This window comes from Peromyscus eremicus, chromosome 23 (genome assembly GCF_949786415.1).
Source record: "Peromyscus eremicus chromosome 23, PerEre_H2_v1, whole genome shotgun sequence".
Classification (NCBI taxonomy): Eukaryota; Metazoa; Chordata; class Mammalia; order Rodentia; family Cricetidae; genus Peromyscus; species Peromyscus eremicus.
The window spans coordinates 42,189,530-42,208,897 of NC_081438.1; the positions used below are offsets into that span (position 1 = coordinate 42,189,530).

The window sequence follows — 19,368 nt, forward strand, 5'->3', positions numbered from 1 at the left end:
AGTTGGGAGGTGGAGGCAGGAAGATCAGCGGTCAAGGTTGTGTTTGACTGAGTAACAAATTACAGGCTGCCAGCTGGGCGGTGGTGGCGCACGCCTTTAATCCCAGCACTCAGGAGGCAGAGCCAGGCGGATCTCTGTGAGTTCGAGGCCAGCCTGGACTACCAAGTGAGTTCCAGGAAAGGTGCAAAGCTACACAGAGAAACCCTGTCTCGGAAAATCAAAAAAAAAAAAAAAATTACAGGCTGCCCCCTGCAGTACCAGCAGGGCCTTGTCTGACCCCAGGAGACATCTCCTGGATTCTCTTTTTCCTCTTCCTCTACCTGTGCCTGCTGAGTTGTACTATCAGGGCCAACCTCTGGCTCCTTCTTGGCAGCTCATTCTCTTTGGGCTCAGCAACCAGCTGGTGGTGACATTCCGGGAAGAGAACACCATTGCCTTCCGACATCTCTTCCTGCTGGGCTACTCTGATGGGGCTGATGACACCTTTGCTGCCTACACACGGGAACAGCTCTACCAAGCCATCTTCTATGCTGTGGACCAGGTATAGTGAGCGGGTGTGAGAGGGTTCGGGGAGTACTGTACAGAACAGGTGGGGCTGACAGACCCTCTTCTCCTCTACCCACAGTACCTGATACTGCCTGAGGTATCCCTGGGCCGGTATGCCTATGTCCGTGGTGGGGGCGGTCCTTGGGCCAATGGCTCGGCTCTGGCTCTCTGCCAGCGGTACTACCACCGTGGCCACGTGGACCCAGCCAATGACACCTTTGACATTGACCCAAGGGTAGTCACTGGTGAGTAGCCAGGGCAGGGCCTAACTTTTGGGAGTTTAGGTTTCCAGGATTAAAACCCTGACCTAGAGCCTAGAGATATGTCTCAGCAATAGAGAGCCCGCCTAATATCCCCCAGTGAGGGGCTAAAGGCTGTGGAAAAAAGGAAAATAGAGAAAAAGAAAAAAAGATCTAAAATCCTGACCTTGTCAGTTGTCTGTCTGTGTGATCAGATTGTATAAACATGAGTAATTTGACATATGCAGCATGCTTAGTGAAATACATGCCACAGGAAGAGCCAGGCATTGTCTTGAGTATCATCCACTCCCTGAACTTTTGGAGGGCCTGTGGAACGCTGTGGTCTCTGTAGAGCATAAGGTAGATCATACCCTGGTGTGGGTGGAGGCAGCAGGAGGTTAAGTGTGAAGGGAAGGGCTGGAGGTGTAGCTTTGGTGGACTCTGGCCTAGCACACAAATTCTAGGCTTGATCCCTAGTGCTGGAAAAAAGCAATAAAGCATAAAGTGGGAGCTGATACAGTGAAGAAGCCCTGATGGGACTGTGGGAGACAGGCCTGGGCCTCCCTGCTCCCTGAGACCGTTCCGTGACTACCTGTCTTCAGACTGTATCCAGGTGGATCCTCCTGACAGACCCCCTGACGTCCCCATTGAGGACTTGGATCTCTTGGATAGCAGCACCAGTTACAAGAACCTCACACTGAAATTCCACAAGTATTGCCCTTTCCTCTTGGGGCTGATTCCTGAAGGGGCTTAAAGGTCCAGCTGAGGATGGGGGGGTGAAAGTGACAAGGGTCCAGACGTCTGGATCTGATGCCACTTTCATGAAGTTGGGGGGGGGTGGTGAGGCTACCACACAGTGACCCGATGGGTAGCTGAGTAAGCTGTTCGCTCTGCTAGCTGCAGAGTCAGCACAGGATAGGAGCGACTGACATCGGGCCCCTGCCTCTCACCCAAGCCTCCCCCAATAGGCTGATCAACGTCACCATCCACTTCCAGCTGAAGACAATTAACCTGCAGAGCCTCATCAACAATGAGATCCCAGACTGTTACACCTTCAGTGTTCAGGTGAGCAAACGGGTGGTCCCAGGACTCCCAAGCTCCTCCCCCTGCCCGGGTAAGGGGCATCCGAGGAGCATTCACCCAAGGTGGTATGAGAGTGATGGGCTGGAGACTAGGACCTGGACCATCTGTCGTGGGACCTGGGGGTTGGTGCTTGGGGTTGCTCAGGCTTACTCTGCTCTTACCCCCTCAGATCACGTTTGACAATAAAGCGCACAGTGGGCGAATCCCTATCCGCCTGGAGACCCAGGCCCACATCCAGGAGTGTAAACACCCCAGTGTCTCCAGACATGGTAAACTATCCTACCCTAAGACGCCCCCACCACTCCAAGAACAGTCCTGACTCTCCCAGGCATTTCCTGGGCCTCCTATAGTTCTATCCAGGACCCCTTACCTTCCATGCCTTGCCTGTGAACCCCAGACCATTGTTGATCAGGCACCTTGACCTGCCTGGGAATGTCCTGAGCCCAGTCAAGTCAGTCACAAGGAGCCAGGTCTGTAATCCCAACTATTTAGGAGGATGATGTAAGATGATAACAAATTCAAAGTCTGCCTGGGCTACTGGGCTACAGAGTGAGTTCAAAGGCAGCCTGAGCAATTTAAAGACCTTATCTTAAAGCAAAAGAAGATGACTGGGCATGTAGCTCAGTGGTACAATGGTTGCCTAGCATGCTCAAGGCCTTAGGTTTAGTCCCCAGCACTGCAAATATATATATATATATTTTTTTTTTTCCTATACTCACAGCACCAGGATTAGAAGCTCAAGGTTGTCCTGTCTACACAGTAAATTCCAGGTTACCCTGTGCTATTCAAGACCCTATCTCAAAATAAAACAAAACAAAATGGGCTGGACATGTAGCTCACTAACAGTAATTCCTAGCAGATATGAGGCCCTATGTTCAATTCTCAATGCTTTGCATTCTTTAAAATTAGTTTTCCTGTAATCCCAGTACTCTGGAGGCTGAATTCAAGACCAGCCTTGACTACATAGTAAGTTTGAGGTCAGCCTGGGATATGAGATCCTGTCTCTGAGACAAACAACAAAACAAAACAGGGTAGGAATGTATTTTAGTGGTAGAGTGTTTGGCTTAACACTGCAAAAAAAAGTGTGCTCCATACCAGTGTTCATCAGGGATTTTGACACTCTCCATGCTAGGGAACCCTTAAGTGTGATAGCCATAAACCAGCCATACACATACACACACACACACACACACACACACACACACACACACACACACACACACACCCTCACCCTCACCCCCTCACCCTGTCCCCCAGGACTCCTTCCCTGGCCAAACCCTTAGCACCAACCTCTTATGGCCCCATGTGAGTTTTGATGGGACCCACCTTCCTTCCTGCAGGAGACAACAGCTTCCGGCTTCTATTTGATGTGGTGGTCATCCTCACCTGCTCCCTGTCTTTCTTGCTGTGTGCCCGCTCACTGCTACGTGGCTTCCTGCTGCAGAACGTGAGCCCCTGGTGTCACGAGCGCTGGTGCCCGCCTTGACCAGCCCTGGGGCCATGGTGGGGGTGATGGCCTAATGGTTCTAGACAGACCCTCACCTGGGCTCCTCCCACAGGAGTTTGTTGCATTCATGTGGCGGCGGCGGGGTCGGGAAATCAGCTTGTGGGAACGGCTGGAGTTCGTTAATGGCTGGTACATCCTATTGGTTACCAGTGATGTGCTTACCATCTCGGGGACTGTCATGAAGATCGGCATCGAGGCAAAGGTATGAGTCCTGCCAGTGCCCTGCTCTCCGGGCCCTGTCTCTGTCTCCAGGCCTTTGCCTGTTTGGGGGCCACCTTCCCCCCAGGTAGAGTATGAATATGAGTTGATCCCTCTGTAGTGGGTAATTGCTCAGCCAATAACCCCAGGCTGGCCTGGAACTCATGATCCTCCTGCCTCCTTCAGCAAATCCTGCCAGCATGTGCCACCACCCACTTCATCCCTCACTCTTGCCCACAGAACCTCGCAAGCTATGACGTCTGCAGCATCCTCTTGGGTACCTCCACGCTGCTCGTCTGGGTTGGTGTCATCCGCTACCTGACTTTTTTCCACAAGTACAACGTGAGTCTCCTGCCCCTGAGCCACCCCTGGGTAGAATGTGCCCCAAGCCTCCCAAACAAGCCCAAGAACACAAAGCAGCCATTGGTTCCTCGCCAATCTGTACCCACCACAAGCCTCCTTCTTCTTCCTGTATTTTTTATTTTTTTAAACTTTTTGAGACAGGGTTTCTCTGTGTAGCCCTGGCTGTCCTGGAACTTGCTCCGTAGACCAGTCTGGCCTTGAACTCTCAGAGATCCACCTGCCTCTGACTCCTGAGTGCTGGGATTAAAGGCGTGTGCCACCACAGCCTGGCTTTTTTTTTTTTTTTTTTAAAACAAGGTCTCATGTAACCCAGGCTGGCCTTGCTACATAGCTGAGGATAACCTTGAACTCCTGATCTTCCTGCTTTCCACCTCCCAAGTGCTGGAATGACAGCTGTATGCCATTATGTTTGGTTCTATGTAGTGCCAAGGATCAAACTCAAGGCCCCATGCATACTGGGCACTCTACAACTGAGCTCCATTACCAAACCACAAATCTCTTTCTTATACCCACCTACCACAGACACACGCGTCCTTGTACCCGGGCAGGACCACAGGAGCCTGTCCCTACTTGCCCATCCAGCTGAGTCCAGCTGTGGTATGTCCCAGGCTCCTCCCAGGTGGGTCCTGCCCTATCTAAACTCTCAGCAGCCCTCCTGGCCACAGTGGTGAGGTCCTCCCTGCCGTCTGAGAGCTAGCTGGGTTGTGAGCATTGCCTTCACTGTGGTCCCCTTGGCCCTCTGCAGATCCTGATTGCCACACTGAGGGTGGCACTGCCCAGTGTCATGCGTTTCTGTTGCTGTGTGGCTGTCATCTACCTGGGCTATTGCTTCTGTGGCTGGATTGTCCTGGGACCCTACCACGTGAAGGTATGGGCTACTGGGGGCGCTGTGTTTGTGAACTGCCATCAAAGGGCCCCAGGCTCCCACCCCCCGCCCAGCCTCTGGTCTCTTAGTTGTTGACCCGATGACCTGAAAGACCCACCTTGACCTCTGGTACCACACCTACAGACTTGTAGGTTTTGTTTTCTCATTTGTGTAAGTAAATATGTGAGTACGTGTGAGTGCGTGTGTACATGTACTGTGCACATGTATGTGGAAGCCAGAGGTCAGCCTTTACTGTCATTTCTAAAAAGTTACTTAGTATAGCCATGACTGTCCTGGAGCTCACCATATAAACCAGGCTAGCCAGGCTCTCCTCAAACTCACAGACATGCATGCCTCCAGAGTTCTGGGGTTAAAGGTATGTGCCATCATATTCAGCCACATCTGTTAACCCCATGACCTTGGCATTGACGAGGACCCTCAGGTGGGCCCAGCTGCCCATCATTCTGCCCTCTGATCCCTGGTGAGTCTGGTCACCCCCCAGCCACACCTATCCTCTTTGCCTACCTCACTGCCTGCAGTTCCGCTCGCTGTCCATGGTTTCTGAGTGTCTGTTCTCGCTCATCAACGGGGACGACATGTTTGTGACGTTCGCAGCCATGCAGGCCCAGCAGGGCCGCAGTAGCTTGGTGTGGCTCTTCTCCCAGCTCTACCTCTACTCCTTCATCAGCCTCTTCATCTACATGGTGCTGAGTCTCTTCATCGCACTCATCACGGGCGCCTACGACACCATCAAGGTCGGCCACCTCTACCCTCCTCCTGGGAATCTGTTTTTCCCTCTCACCTCCCCTGAACATTTTCAGCCCTGAGTTCCAAGGCTTCACAGAGTTGTCCTGGGGTCACAGTAGGTGAAGCAGGGAAGACTCAGAAGCTTTGTGAAGTCCAAGGAGAGAGCGGGCTGGAACTGGGTTTGGGGTTAGTTGGAGTTGTTGGGGTCATTCTGAAAGAGAAGCCTAGGACACATCACAGCTGCATTCAGCTGAATGGGCGGGAAAGGACAGGTTCCTGTCTCCTGCTGGGGGACAAAAAAGTGTATTTTATTTACTCTCTGTCTGTCTTTCTCTGTCTCTCTGTCTCTTTCTGTCTCTGTCTCTCTCTCCTCTGTGTGTGTGTGTGCACACACACCTACGTACACACACACATCTTGTTACATGTGTGAAGGTCAGAGAACAACCTGCCGGAACTGGTTCTCTCCTTTCACCACATGGGTCATAGACCTGAACTCCAGTGCCTCTACCTGCTGAGCCATCTCACTGGCCTTCTCCTTCTCCCATATGATCTTTTTTAACCATTTACTTATTTGGAGGTAGGAGGGGGTTGTGCACAGCACAGTGTGTTTGGAGATCGGCTTTGTGGAAGTCAGTTCTCTCCTTCCACCATGTGGAGTCATCAAGTTTGGTGGAGGCATTTTCATTTACCCTCTGAGCCATCTCGCAGGCCTGTTAAGATCTTTCCTTGGAGGATGACCTTGAACTTCTGTCCTGCTTCCACCACCTGAGTGCTGGGCCTTTATAGGTAGATGCTTGCCACACATCGAGTGTATGTGGTGCTAGGCATGGCACCCAGGGCTTCCCGAATGCTGTGCAGTCACCTCTCCAGCTGAGAAGCTTTTCCAGGCCTACCCTAATACCCAACCACATCAGGTCCTTCTGCATCCTTCCACGCTTCCTTTATACCTGTCCATGCACTACTCATATTCCTAATACCCAACCACATCAGGGTCCTTCTGCAACCTTCCACGCTCCCTTTATACCTGTCCATGCACTACTCATTTCCGTGCTAGCACTAGGTGAACGGTGACCACTTGACACCCAGTGCGCCCCACACTCCTTAGGATAGGTTTGCTGAGTGAATCTCCCGCCACCCCACAGAGTACTCTTGTCCTTCTCCCATTCAGCCTCCCACAGCCTGCAGGAAAACTACTTTCTCCTAGCACCCCGGAAGACACAGTAGCTAGACACACATACCCAAACAAAGCAAATACACATAAGTATCCAAAAGCCAATGTGGCTAGGTGGCTGCTTAGAACATTCCCCTTGTCTCCTAAGAATTCTAGATTGGGAGATGGGAGCCCAAGGGAGAGGATGCTTGTAGAGAGGAAGATCCAAAGACTTGGTAGCCAGAAAGGGCTTGGAAATAGTGGTGGCCCAGGAAGTCATGGGAGGAAGATTTTCCTGGGACCGTGCCTCATTCTGTGTCACTGGTAGGTAGCAGATGTGTGCACTCTTTCCCACGTGGATGATCTATAGCCATCCCACAGGTATATTACTGTCACCCAGGCCCCAAACAGCCACCTTGAGTCTTGCTGGAGCACTCAGATATCACACGCATACAGCACCCTTGAATGTGGGAGTTCAGGCCTTCCATCCACAGCTGTGAGTTATCTTGTTCCAACTCCAGAGATAGATTGCTAAATACCCAGTCTAGGTTCCTGGCCTGCGGCACAGGGCACTAACTAAACCAATAAACCTGAGACCCGTGGCCACATCCAGGGATGGGAAAGGTTTCTACGGTGAAGCAAGCCACAAAGTCCAGAAGTGAGACCCCAGGTAGTCACATCAGAGAAACAGTGGAATACACACGCAGTTGACTGCACCTGCAGAGCTTGGAGGTCAGGACCAACTTTCATCTGGGTTTTGGGGGATCATCTCTCCCCAGCACCCGGGAGGTACTGGCACAGAGAAGAGTGAGCTCCAGGCCTACATCGAACAATGCCAGGATAGTCCCACGTCTGGCAAGTTCCGTCGAGGAAGTGGCTCTGCTTGCAGCCTGCTCTGCTGCTGTGGGAGGTTGGTGCCCCACATCTGGGTTGTGGATTCTTACAGCCTAGGGTGTGTGACAGAGAGATCCGATGCCCCTTCTTCCCACTTCTCTTCTCTTCCAGGGACTCCCCGGAGGACCATTCGCTGCTGGTGAACTGATTCCAAGATGATTGCCCCTAGACCTTATCCCCTGTACTCCTGGCACCCCAGCTTATTTATTTTCAGAACTTGCTTTTAAAGATCTGCTTCTGACAGGCCTTGTGAGGGCTTGGGCTGGTCGAATCGGACACTGGGGAAGGGAGGGCATGTAGGGTGGCTGTTAAATAAAAGGGAACATAAACGTGATGATCTAATTTGTGGCGGGAGGGGCAGCGCTTTCACCACGAGTTGTCAGCTCCTTTAAGAGGCTGCCACACTAGGCATGGCTGGCGCAGGGCGACCTTCCAAGCATGGCGGGAGGCGGAGCTGGGGCGGGCCCTGCAGTGGAATAATTTAAAGGTGCCGCTGCGGCAGCGGACGGAAAACTAGGGGTGTTGGCCAACGCTGGGTGGACACTGGATGCAACTCCTGGGTGATCCGAGTTTCCATCGACTGAGCCAGGGTGTCCCTTCGAGGACCGTTAGCGAGCTTCAGCTTTATCCCGGATCGATTTGTCCTCTGATTCCGGGTAGGTCCCGACTTTCCGATGCTCCCACCCCACCCCCATGCCTGAATTCCTTGCCCCAGTGTTTCCACTTAGGTAGCCAGGTGCGTCCTGGAGTACGGCAGGGGAGTAGTCAGTCTAACAATTTTCCAGGTAACATCTCAGGGCTCTGTGATACCTCTAAATTCCAATTAATAGTCTAAGGTATCAAAAAGATCCCCAGCGTCCCAGAAGAGTCCCAGTAGCGTTCCGTCTTCCCTCGGTATCTTCCGGGAAGCTCAGGTGTCCTCCCAACACCTAGACTTTTCGTTAGCAGTTATGTGTACCTCCGAATATCTCAGTAACTTTCCAATGCGCCGCCCCTCTTACCCTCCCCCAATTCCGGCGTCCCTGGTTACACCTCCAGCATCATTCCACTAATCCCAGGGATGCTCCGCACCGTAACTCTCCTGTTTCCTGACAGTTAAACCTGCAAGCTTAAACCTGTAACACTTTGGGAGCTCATCCCACCCCGAGGGCCTTAGGGCCCCCTTTCCAAGAGTTCGGGGCAGTGTTGCTCCGTGACCCAGCTCCCAGATTCCTCGATGGGGCAGGCTTGGGGCAGGAGCCCAGAGTCCAGTTGTTCCTGGAGTGGAACATAAAGTCTTTACCCGGGGTAGGGAGAGCATCCAGCCTGAGGGTTGGTTAGTCAAGACTGGTCAGATCCTACGAAGAGCCAAGGCTGAGGAAGGAACCACTTTCAGAAGAGACCATGGCCTAAGGGCACCTGCCGGGGAGCTGTTGATGTGAGTGCCAGGACTGCTGCCCATCGGCCATTAGGTGCAGATGAGTGTGCTGGGGAGTCTGGTCGGTCTTATGTATAAGTGAAGGGGGTCAGACAAGGAGCTGGGGGCTGGTCTCACCCCTAGATGCGGGCTGGGAGGTCAATTTGCCCCATCCCTCTGTCCAGCAGCACCCCCTCTAACTGCTCCCACCCCAACCCCGGCGAATGGAGAAGTCACCCAGGCCAAAGGTATCTAGGGGGCGTGGCTTGTGAGAAGAGATGGGGCGGGGGGCAGAGCCTGTGGTCGGGGCTGGGTAGGCTTGATTGACGTCTTGCTCTGGTCCCTTCTGCTCCTCGATTTCCAGGACTGCAGGCTATCGGACCTGCTACCTAGTCCGAAACAACCAATGGAGGCCCCACTGCAAACCGGAATGGTAAGGGTTGGGGAATTTGTACACCGGACTACAACTCCCAGTGGGCTTTGCTGTGCGCCGCGCGATTCTCTCTTCGAGAACGATGTATGTGCAGGCGAAACTACGTTTCCCGGCATGCATCGCAGGACACCCAGACTCAGGGGAGAGTCCGTCGCTCCCCCCGCGTCGCGGGTGGGAAGGGAACCGGCATTAACCCATTCTGCAGATGGGCACACCGAGTCATGAACTGAATACGACCTCCTCCGGGGCCGAGGTGATTCGAAAGGCCCTGGAGGAGGGCTTGGCGAGACGGATATGCGGTGCCCAGCCTGTGCCGTTCGTCCCTCAGGTGCTGGGCGTGATGATCGGGGCCGGAGTGGCGGTGCTGGTCACCGCTGTGCTGATCCTCTTGGTGGTGCGGAGGCTGCGGGTGCAGAGTGAGGATTGAAGGGCCCCTCTGGGGGAAGGCAGTAGGGATGGAGGGGGAGCTGCAATACCCGGAGAGCCCAGGTGGCAGGGGTGCGGATTTGCTGGAGCCTGCGCGGAGCTCAAAGCCCCCTCCCTTCTCTCCCACCTATCCCCAGAAACTCCAGCCCCGGAGGGCCCCCGGTATCGGTTCCGGAAGCGGGACAAAGTGCTTTTCTATGGCCGGAAGATTATGCGGAAGGTGAGTTCCAGGACCTCCTGCTGGCCTGGCGGGCCACAGAAGCCTGGCCCTTTTCCTATTTACACTTACCAGTGGACACCTCTGCCTTTATTAAGGTCCCCTTGGACCTGCCCTTCCTCTTTCTCCAACTGACCTCACATTCTTAATTCTCCCAGGTATCACAGTCCACTTCTTCCCTGGTGGACACATCGGTCTCCACCACTTCCCGGCCCCGCATGAAGAAGAAGCTGAAGATGCTTAACATTGCCAAGAAGTAAGGCTGGCACTGGGTATCGTACCGTGTGCTGGGCAGGGGTCAACTCACACCTGTACCTCAGAGTTATTTAAACACATGGACTGGCAGCCGGGCGGTGGTGGCGCACGCCTTTAATCCCAGCACTCGGGAGGCAGAGCCAGGCGGATCTCTGTGAGTTCGAGGCCAGCCTGGGCTACCAAATGAGTTCCAGGACAGGCACCAAAACTACACAGACAAACCCTGTCTCGAAAAAACAAAACAAAACAAAAAATATGGACTGTCTTGGAAATCTTTCCACATCAGAGGGACATCTCAGGGCTCTCACTTGGCTTGGTGTGGGCCAGCCTGTGGCTTGAGGCTTGTTTCAGTGACGTTCGCCTGCCCCTGAAGCCTGTCTGCCGTATATTTAGGTGTCTACACCTGGTGTCTCGCATATTGGAGAGTTTATTCAAAGTGACTTATTGCAGTTATCTCAGATGTTTTCATGGCTAGCTAGGGGGCTGTTTGATGCTTCTCCAGGGGCATCACTCTATCCATACAGGAGAGCATCTCTCTTGAGTTTCTGTGTTGTTCCCCTGGGAGCTATCTGTGTGTGTGTGTGTGTGTGTGTGTGTGTGTGTGTGTGTGTGTGTGTGTGTGTTGTTAGTGTTGTTGTTGTTGTTTGCTTGGGTTTGTTTTGTTTTTTGAGAAAAGGTCTCATTTAGTCCAAGCTGGCCTGGAACTTTCTATATAGTCAAGACTAGCATTGACTCATGGTTCTCCTTTGTGATGGGATTATAGCTGTGTGTCACCATGCCTGGCTTAATATGGTCCAGAGAATTAAGCTCAAAGAATTTTGTGCAGTCTACCAACTGAGCCACATCCTCATTCATTCATTCATTCATTCATTCATTTTTGCAGCAAGCATTCTGCCACTGAGCTATATCCCTAGCCCCTACTTGACTTAAAATTTATTTATTTACTATTCATGTGTTTAATGTGTAGGTGCACATGTCATAGCATGTGTATGGCACTTGTTTTTCTCCTTCCACCATGTGAATCCCAGGATTGAGCTCAGGTTGTCAGGCTTGGCAGAAAGTGCCTTTACCCACGAGCCATCTTGCTGGCACTTCTTATCTGTTTTATTGAGCTTATTTAATTTACTTTGTACACAATATCAGACTCAGAAACTTGGCCATGCAAGGCAAGCATTTCTACCAGTGAGCCACACTCAAGCCCTATACTCTTTTTTTGAGACAAGGTGTTGCTAGGTTATCCAGATTAGCCTTGAATTTTCTCCGTAGCCCAGGCAGGTCTTGAACGTGTGATCCTTCTGTCTCAGCCTCCTGAGTACCTGGAAATGACAGGCCTGTGCCCATCATGTTTGCCTTCTTCCTGTGTGGGCCAGTGCGATGGCACAGTGGGTAAAGGCACTTGCTGCTGAGTCTGAAGTCATAAGGTCCACCCCTGGAACCCATATTGGGGAAGGAGAGAACTGACTTCTGCAAGCTGTCTGTCCTCTAGCCTACACAGACACAAATAAACAAACAAATATAAGTTAACATTTTTAAGAAAATAATTCCTTTGCATTAGAAATAGGACGGAGCTGGATGGTGGTGGCGCACACCTTTATTTGAGCACTTGGAAGGCAGAGGCAGGCAGAGCTCTATGAGTTTGAGGCTAGCCTGGTCTACAGAGCGAGTTCCAGGACAGATAAGGCTGTTACACAGAAAAACCCTGTCTTGAAAAAGCAAAGGAAGGAAGGAAGGAAAGGAAGGAAGGAAAGAAAAAACAAACATGGGAAGGTTATCTCTGGAGTTTGTCGGTGTCTTTGAGAAGGCTCTTTCAGGGATCTCTGTAAACGAAGAGATGGTTCTGGGATCTTCTTGCACCAGGAGGTCCACCTGAGGGTCTTTCTCAAGGGTGTATTTAACACCAGGGGCCATCCTTGAACTCAGTGATAAACCATGGAATTACAGAGCTTTCTATGATTGGGTAGAAGGGCTGTTTGTTTCTGGTTTGTTATGATCAGGCTGGGGAGGCGGCTCATGTTGGTAGAGGACTTGCCTTGTGGGGGGCTGGGCATGGTAGCTCCGTTGTCGTCTCCACACTGGGGAAGTGGACACAAGCGAATCCCTGGGTCTCGCTGACTGGCCAGCACAGCCTACTTGGTGAGCTCCACACCACTGAGAGACCCTGTCTCAAACAAATAAGGTGGATAGCATCTGAGGAGCAACAGCTGAGGTTGTCTTTACACACACACACACACACAAGCCAAAGTGTATCTCTAGTATTTCTGCACCATGAATTGTCTGTGGTAACCACATAATGGTAAGACACTTCCCTGATGTCTTTGTGAGTTCAGGACGATTATCTCAGAACTGTGAGCCTGGGAAAGGCTTCAGATCTCCTTCATAGAAGAATTCTATCCAAGCCTGGCATGCTGTGGCGCACACCTGCTGTCTCTATACTCAGGAGGCATTGAGAGTTCAAGGTCAGCGTTGACTATTAGCCAAGTTTGGAGCCAGCTTGAGCTAGATGAGACACTGTCTAAAACTACCAACAAAACAAAGAGGTCTATCTGGGTTTCTCCATATCACAGAATTTAGCTCATATGAGAGGGTCTATCCCAAGACTCTCATGCTAGTCAAGGGGCTTGTCCCACAGCCACTGTGATTCACAGGAGTTTTCCCCAAGTTCTTAGCAGAACTGCTGTAACTGTATTCTCAACACTGGAGGAGGGCTAGCTCAGGCTCTCAGCACTGGAGGAGGGCTAGCTCAGGCATCTGTTGCCATCAGAAAAGCTACAGAGGTTCATTCATTAAGACCTAAGAGGAGGCTCTCTCGTGGGTCTTTTATTTTTCTCATTCTTTTTCCTTTCCTTATCTTCTCTTTGCCTTTTCTGCCTTTCTTTCTTTCTTTCTTTCTTTCTTTCTTTCTTTCTTTCTTTCTTTCGTGTGAGTGTGTGTGTGTGTGTGTGTGTGTGTGTGTGTGTGTGTGTGTGTTTCGAGACAATGTTTCTCTGTGTAGCTTTGGAGCCTGTTCTGGATCTCGCTCTGTAAACCAGGCTGGCCTCGAACTCACAGAGATCCACCTGGCTCTGCCTCCTGAGTGCTGGGATTAAAGGCGTGAGCCACCCACCGCCCGGCTCTGCCTTTTCTTTCTAACTAATTAATTTAGTGTATAGGTGTGTGTGGTGTGTGCACCGTGTGTGGGGTGCACAGGGGAGAACCTCAGGTGCGCTGCTCAGTTGCTCTCTGCCTTATTCCCTCGAGACTGGGATCTCACTGTACTTGCAGCTCATGCCTTTGGCTAGACTGGCTGGCCAGGGAGCCCTAGAGGCCTGCCTGTCGCCACTGCCACCTACACTGAGCTTTCAGACACTTGGGTGCCGGGGATTAAACTCAAGACCTCAAGTTTGTACAACAAGTATTCTCCACTGAGCCATCTCCCTGACTGCCATCAGGAGTCTCATTGAGACGGCAGAGTCCAGGGGAGGGGTTCGTGAGGCTCCACCCCTCCTGGAGGAGGTATGGGCTGTCAGTGATTGCTTTGAGCCGTGGTCCTCAATGGTGTAGCCACTGGGAAGTTGCCTTTGTTCAAGTAAATAACCCCTAACCCATGCTCATGCAGGCACCCCTAATTAATTTCAATGGGCCACAAAAACAAACAAGACACCCCACAAAAGTAGGAAGGGACTTCTCAAAAAGAAGGGGTTGGCAGAAAGGAGAGGGTTAGAGAGGCTAATGGAGGGTATGATTAAAGTACATTAGATATATGGGTGAAGTTGTGAATGAATAAAATAAACCCCTGGGAAACTAAAAGGTCCATTCCAGAGCCCTATGACTTGGAGAAGAAAGTTCCTGAAGTTTACACCATATATATACTCTGTAAAAGGGCAAACATTTTAGGCTTTGTGGGGCATATACAGTCTCTGTTCTGGCTACTCAACTCTGCCTTTGAAGTAAGAGGTAATAAGTAACACATGCATGAATTAACATGGCAGTGTGCTAATAAAACTTTAATCATAAAAGTAAGTAGAGGGCCTGATCTGGCAGTGGGCTGGAATTTGCTCTGTATAAACCAGAGGGAAGGGGTAAATGGGTTCCTGAGCCTTCTGTCGGCCCTCTAACCCAGCAGTTCTCAAACTGTGGGCCACGACCCCTTTGGGGTCAAACTGTCCTTCCACGGGGGTCGCCTAAGACCATCAGAAAGCACAGATATTTACATTACAATTCCTAACAGTAGCAAAATTACAGTTATGAAGTAGCAGTGAAAATAATGTTACAGTTCGAGGTCACCACATGAGGAACTGTCTTGAAGGTTGAGAACCACTGATAACCCCTCTCCCCATCAGGATCTTGCGGATCCAGAAGGAGACTCCAACCCTCCAGAGGAAGGAGCCCCCACCTTCGGTGCTGGAGGCTGACCTCACAGAGGGTGACCTGGCCAATTCCCACCTGCCCTCTGAGGTGCTCTACATGCTCAAGAATGTCCGGTAAGTGTCAGGGTCTGGATGTCCCGAGGTTCCTGCAGGGCCCTGGGCTGCTGGGACCTCCCCCACTCTCTCTCACTGCCCGTCCTACAGGGTGCTGGGTCACTTTGAGAAGCCGCTCTTCCTGGAGCTCTGCCGGCACATGGTTTTCCAGCGTCTTGGGCAGGGGGACTACGTCTTCCGGCCTGGGCAGCCAGATGCCAGCATCTACGTGGTTCAAGATGGGCTACTGGAGCTTTGTCTGCCAGGACCTGTGAGTGGACCCCACAGGGCCACTGTGGGAGGGTGGGCACTGGGCGCTTCTCCTGGAGTTGGACACTACCTTTGAAAGTGTGTGGTCAGAAGTGAGGTTAATGATGGCTTAGTGTGGAGCTCAATGGAGGGACAGCATGTGTGGCTCAGTAGTAGAGACTCTACCTGGAATCCTCCGGTGAAGTGCTCGCTGGTGAGTACTTGCCTGGTATGTGCAGGGCCCTGGGTTCTAGTTCTAGTGCTATAAAAGTACCAGAGGACTGAGGGACCATTTGGGGAGGTCCACACAGAGGGACAAGGAATGATGTGCAGGAAACAGCAGCTGGCTAGGAGGTTGGTGAGTTCGGTTATTACTGCGGTGAATCAGAGGTGAGGTCCAGTGCCAGCCACTGGGAGGCGGCTAGCACTGGTCAACGGCCTCTGTGTCTCAGGACGGGAAGGAATGTGTGGTGAAGGAAGTCGTCCCTGGAGACAGCGTGAACAGCCTTCTGAGCATCCTTGACGTCATCACCGTGAGTGGCAGTTCCATGCCGGGTAGAGGGGTGGGAGTCCCCATTTCATGAGCTCTGATGCTGCTGCCCATGGTCACTTGATCCAGGAGGGCTGCAAGGAGCAGTGAGTGGGCTCCCCGAGCTTGATCTTATCTCCTCTTCCCGCACACCTCCCAGGGTCACCAGCACCCCCAGCGGACTGTGTCAGCTAGGGCTGCCCGGGACTCCACGGTGCTGAGACTCCCGGTGGAAGCCTTCTCGGCCGTCTTCACCAAGTACCCTGAGAGCTTAGTGCGTGTGGTACAGGTCAGCTGGCCCTTCACCTCCTCCGTGGGCGGCAGAACACCCCACCCTGTACCCACCCCACCTAACCCAGGCATCAGTGCTGTGGTGGATAGGCGGGGCTTGTTGCTTATCACTCCTGAGCAGCAGACCTCCACGGAGGCTGCTGATGCTGACTGCTCACTTGTCCGACCGCTCCCCTCTCCTGGTCCTGCCCCAACCCCTGCAGATCATCATGGTGAGGCTGCAGAGAGTCACCTTCCTGGCGCTTCACAATTACCTGGGTCTGACCAATGAGCTCTTCAGCCATGTGAGTTGGACATAAGCACGAGAGGATGTGGAGACACAGTGGGGGATACTTAGTCATGCTGTAAATTACTCTCCACTCCCCTGCCTCAGGAGATCCAGCCCCTACGCCTGTTCCCCAGCCCTGGCCTCCCAACCCGCACCAGCCCCGTCCGTGGCTCTAAACGGGTAGTCAGCACCTCGGGTACTGAGGAAGCCCCAAAGGAGACCTCTGGCCGGCCCCCTGACCCCACCGGAGCCCCACTGCCTGGACCTGCAGGTACCTGAGTGACCCCATCCTGCTCTCCACCGCCGTGGACTTGAGCCCATTCAGCCCTGTCTGTGGGGTCTGTGCTCTCCAGTCCCTCGATTGTGTGTGTTTTTCCATGTATTTATTTATGGGGGCGGGTGCACACATGCCATAGCAAACAGTGGCAGTCAGAGGACAGCCTGCAGGAGTTAGCTCTCTCTTCCTACCAGGGCCAGAACTCGGGGCGCCAAGCTTGATGCCCATACTCCCTGAGCCTGTTTTTACAGATTTAAATTGACCCTGCCCCAGGTCCCTTCTGTTTCTCACTCTCTAGTCCTAGCTGAGGTCTGTGGATCTGACTGAGTGCAGGCTCATGAGCGTTTGTCTCCCCAGGGGATCCTGTGAAGCCCACATCTCTAGAAGGCCCCTCGGCCCCTCTGCTGAGCCGCTGCATCTCCATGCCAGTAGACATCTCAGGTCTGGAGCCCTGGCAGGAGTAAGGGGTGGATGGTATGGAAAGGACTGTCAAGGGTCTAGATTTGAATCCAGGACATGCCGCTTTTCAGTCCTGATTTGTTTTCTTACCTACAAAATGGGCATATAGATCCTATTTCCTTGGTTCTCACTTTTGGTGGGTGTGCTCTGAGATCATTCTCCTCCCCACTGTGTTAAGAAAGATGCAGAAGTAAAGTGTGGTCATCAATTGGTCATGTCTGTCATGGTTGCAGCAATAGCCTAGAATTAAGATTGGTTATAGCTGTGGACACTAACTTATTTGTTTACTTACTTACTTGGAGCTGGGGATGGAACCCAGGACCTTATACATTCTAGGCAAATACTTCATCATTGAGCTCACCCCAGCTCCATCCTTATTGGCTTTATTGTCTCTCCTCCATGCATAGGCTTGCAGGGTGGTCCTCGTTCTGACTTTGACATGGCCTATGAGCGTGGCCGGATATCTGTTTCCCTTCAAGAAGAGGCATCTGGGGGACCTCAGACATCATCTGCAAGGGTGAGGCCCTCTCTTTTCTCCCATCTCACCACAGCCCCCCTTTCAGAACTCTGGCCTTGGCCAGTTGGTGAATCACATGAAAAGGTCAACTGGGGGGACTCGCAGGGAGTCACATGTCTTGCCTTACACAGACCCCGACTCAGGAGCCCCGGGAGCAGCCAGCGGGTGCCTGTGAATACAGCTACTGTGAAGATGAGTCGGCCACAGGTGGCTGTCCCTTTGGGCCCTACCAGGGCCGCCAGACAAGCAGCATCTTTGAGGCTGCAAAGAGAGAGCTAGCCAAGCTGATGCGGATTGAGGTGGGCAGACCGTGGAGGGAAGCAGGGTATGAGGGAGGCAGGTGAAAGGCTGGCTGAGTCCATCTCAATTCCCTCCCTCCCCAGGACCCCTCTCTCCTGAACAGCAGAGTCTTGCTACATCACGCCAAAGCTGGCACCATCATAGCCCGCCAGGGGGACCAGGTAAGGCTGACCCTTGACCTGTGGTACCAGATCTCTCCTCTTGTGGCCTCCATGATTCTGTGATGTACCTCCTTCCAGCCTCGGTGCTGCCTGCTCCGATAGGTGCTCATTAAATAGGCAGGACCAGGGCTGGGGATGTAGAGTACTCTCCTGGCATGCATGAAGCTTTGGTTTCACCCCCAGCACAACGTAAACTGAGCATGGTGGTACATGCTTGTCATCCTACTACTCAGGAGGTAGAGGCAGGAGGATCAGAAGTTCAGGGTCATCCTCAGCTACATAAGGAATTCAAACTTACTCTGAGCTACATGAGACGTGGTCTCTAAAAGCCAAGAAATAAATATATTTGTTTATATAAAAATAGAGATAAGGTGTGTGTGTGTGTGTGTGTGTGTGTGTGTGAAGTTGACCCAGAGACCATACATTCTCTCCTGTGTTGAGAAAGATGCAGAGGAAGGGCACAGTCATCAATTGTGTCTGCCATGGTTGTGGTACTTGGCATGGAGCTAGGTTGGTCTTTCATTCATCTTTATAATTATTACTGCTACTTAAAGTAATTTTGGTACTGGGTTGGAACCCAGTACTTCACACATGATAGCTAAGCGCTTTGCCACTGGGCAGCACCCCAACTCTGTCTGCATGTTTCTGTGGCCTCCATCTACTCACAGGCGCGTAGGCTGAGCCTGAGGCATCGGGTGTGACAGTGTGTCTCCATATCCCTCCATTCTCTGTATGGGGAATCTGAGGCCCGCCAAGGGAAGAAGCTAGGGTCTTATATTCAGATGTGGAGGAGGGGAATCTGGGATGAACTGGTGAGACCTGAAGTCTATATTCCTTTTTCTTTCTTTCTTTCTTTTTTTTTTTTTTTGTGTGTGTATACATATGCATACTGTTTTCATTTGTGGATGCCTATATAAATACATGCATGTGCACATGGATGCATGAATTTAAAGGCTCATGGTTGATGTCAGGAATTATCCTCCATCAACATCTCTCATTCCAACCTAGAGTTTACCAATATACTCAGTCTCTAGCTAGCTTGTGCTGGGGATCTAGTCTCCTCCTGAGTCTGGAATTACAGGTGGTCTGCCATACCCCCCTGACATTTCTGTAAGTTCTTGGGGATCTGAACTCTGATTGTCACACTTTAGCAGCAAGTGATTTAACAGCGGAGCCAGTTCCCAACTCCTGAGTTGAAATCCACACTTTGTCTCTAGTTCCTTGTGTGACTCCAGGCAGAGACTCTAGAAAGTCCTTGGCCTCCTCCATCTGTGGGTGTGAAGATAATAAGCAGAGCCATCAGCTCCTTGCATCAGCACAGAGATGACGACCCAGGAAAAGTTTTACAGGGGCTTGCAGCTCAGTGTGTCTCTAGTGACAGCTGAAGCCAGCAATGGGATAGAGGCTCTGAGAACCTGGGCTGGATTTTGGGGTCAGGTGGAATGTGACCCCTATTGATAGTTGAGAGGTCCTGTCACATGATGAGGGTGCTCTACCATCCCTCAGCTGCTCGTAGCAGGCACAGGCTTCTTTAAGGAGAGGAAGTCAGATAAGGCTGA

General features: G+C 52.0%; 2 protein-coding genes across 7 annotated transcripts in view; both read left to right on the plus strand.

Annotated features, from left to right (window-relative positions):
* The window catches only part of Mcoln1 (mucolipin TRP cation channel 1), a 13,822-nt gene extending 5,896 nt beyond the window's left edge, over positions 1–7,926 (plus strand). The window contains exons 3-14 of the mRNA XM_059249517.1: positions 374–541; positions 626–791; positions 1,388–1,496; positions 1,754–1,850; positions 2,038–2,137; positions 3,209–3,315; positions 3,428–3,577; positions 3,814–3,915; positions 4,682–4,804; positions 5,341–5,556; positions 7,478–7,608; positions 7,704–7,926. Of these exons, the coding sequence (XP_059105500.1) occupies positions 374–541; positions 626–791; positions 1,388–1,496; positions 1,754–1,850; positions 2,038–2,137; positions 3,209–3,315; positions 3,428–3,577; positions 3,814–3,915; positions 4,682–4,804; positions 5,341–5,556; positions 7,478–7,608; positions 7,704–7,740 (1,506 nt within the window). The 3' untranslated portion in view covers positions 7,741–7,926. The remainder of the gene's footprint in view (positions 1–373; positions 542–625; positions 792–1,387; positions 1,497–1,753; positions 1,851–2,037; positions 2,138–3,208; positions 3,316–3,427; positions 3,578–3,813; positions 3,916–4,681; positions 4,805–5,340; positions 5,557–7,477; positions 7,609–7,703) is intronic.
* Positions 7,927–8,479: 553 nt separating this feature from the next.
* The window catches only part of Pnpla6 (patatin like phospholipase domain containing 6), a 30,128-nt gene continuing 19,239 nt past the window's right edge, over positions 8,480–19,368 (plus strand). For 2 of the 6 annotated variants that reach the window (XM_059248887.1, XM_059248886.1), the window contains exons 1-13: positions 9,521–9,837; positions 9,985–10,067; positions 10,223–10,320; positions 14,639–14,779; positions 14,870–15,029; positions 15,460–15,540; positions 15,697–15,825; positions 16,031–16,111; positions 16,201–16,366; positions 16,730–16,813; positions 17,239–17,348; positions 17,480–17,647; positions 17,732–17,809. In XM_059248887.1, the coding sequence (XP_059104870.1) occupies positions 9,627–9,837; positions 9,985–10,067; positions 10,223–10,320; positions 14,639–14,779; positions 14,870–15,029; positions 15,460–15,540; positions 15,697–15,825; positions 16,031–16,111; positions 16,201–16,366; positions 16,730–16,813; positions 17,239–17,348; positions 17,480–17,647; positions 17,732–17,809 (1,590 nt within the window). In that variant the 5' untranslated portion in view covers positions 9,521–9,626. Of the gene's footprint in view, positions 9,044–9,176; positions 9,237–9,352; positions 9,422–9,520; positions 9,838–9,984; positions 10,068–10,222; positions 10,321–14,638; positions 14,780–14,869; positions 15,030–15,459; positions 15,541–15,696; positions 15,826–16,030; positions 16,112–16,200; positions 16,367–16,729; positions 16,814–17,238; positions 17,349–17,479; positions 17,648–17,731; positions 17,810–19,368 lie in introns of those variants that run through there. The other 4 variants (XM_059248890.1, XM_059248888.1, XM_059248889.1 and 1 more) reach the window with 4 other exon arrangements.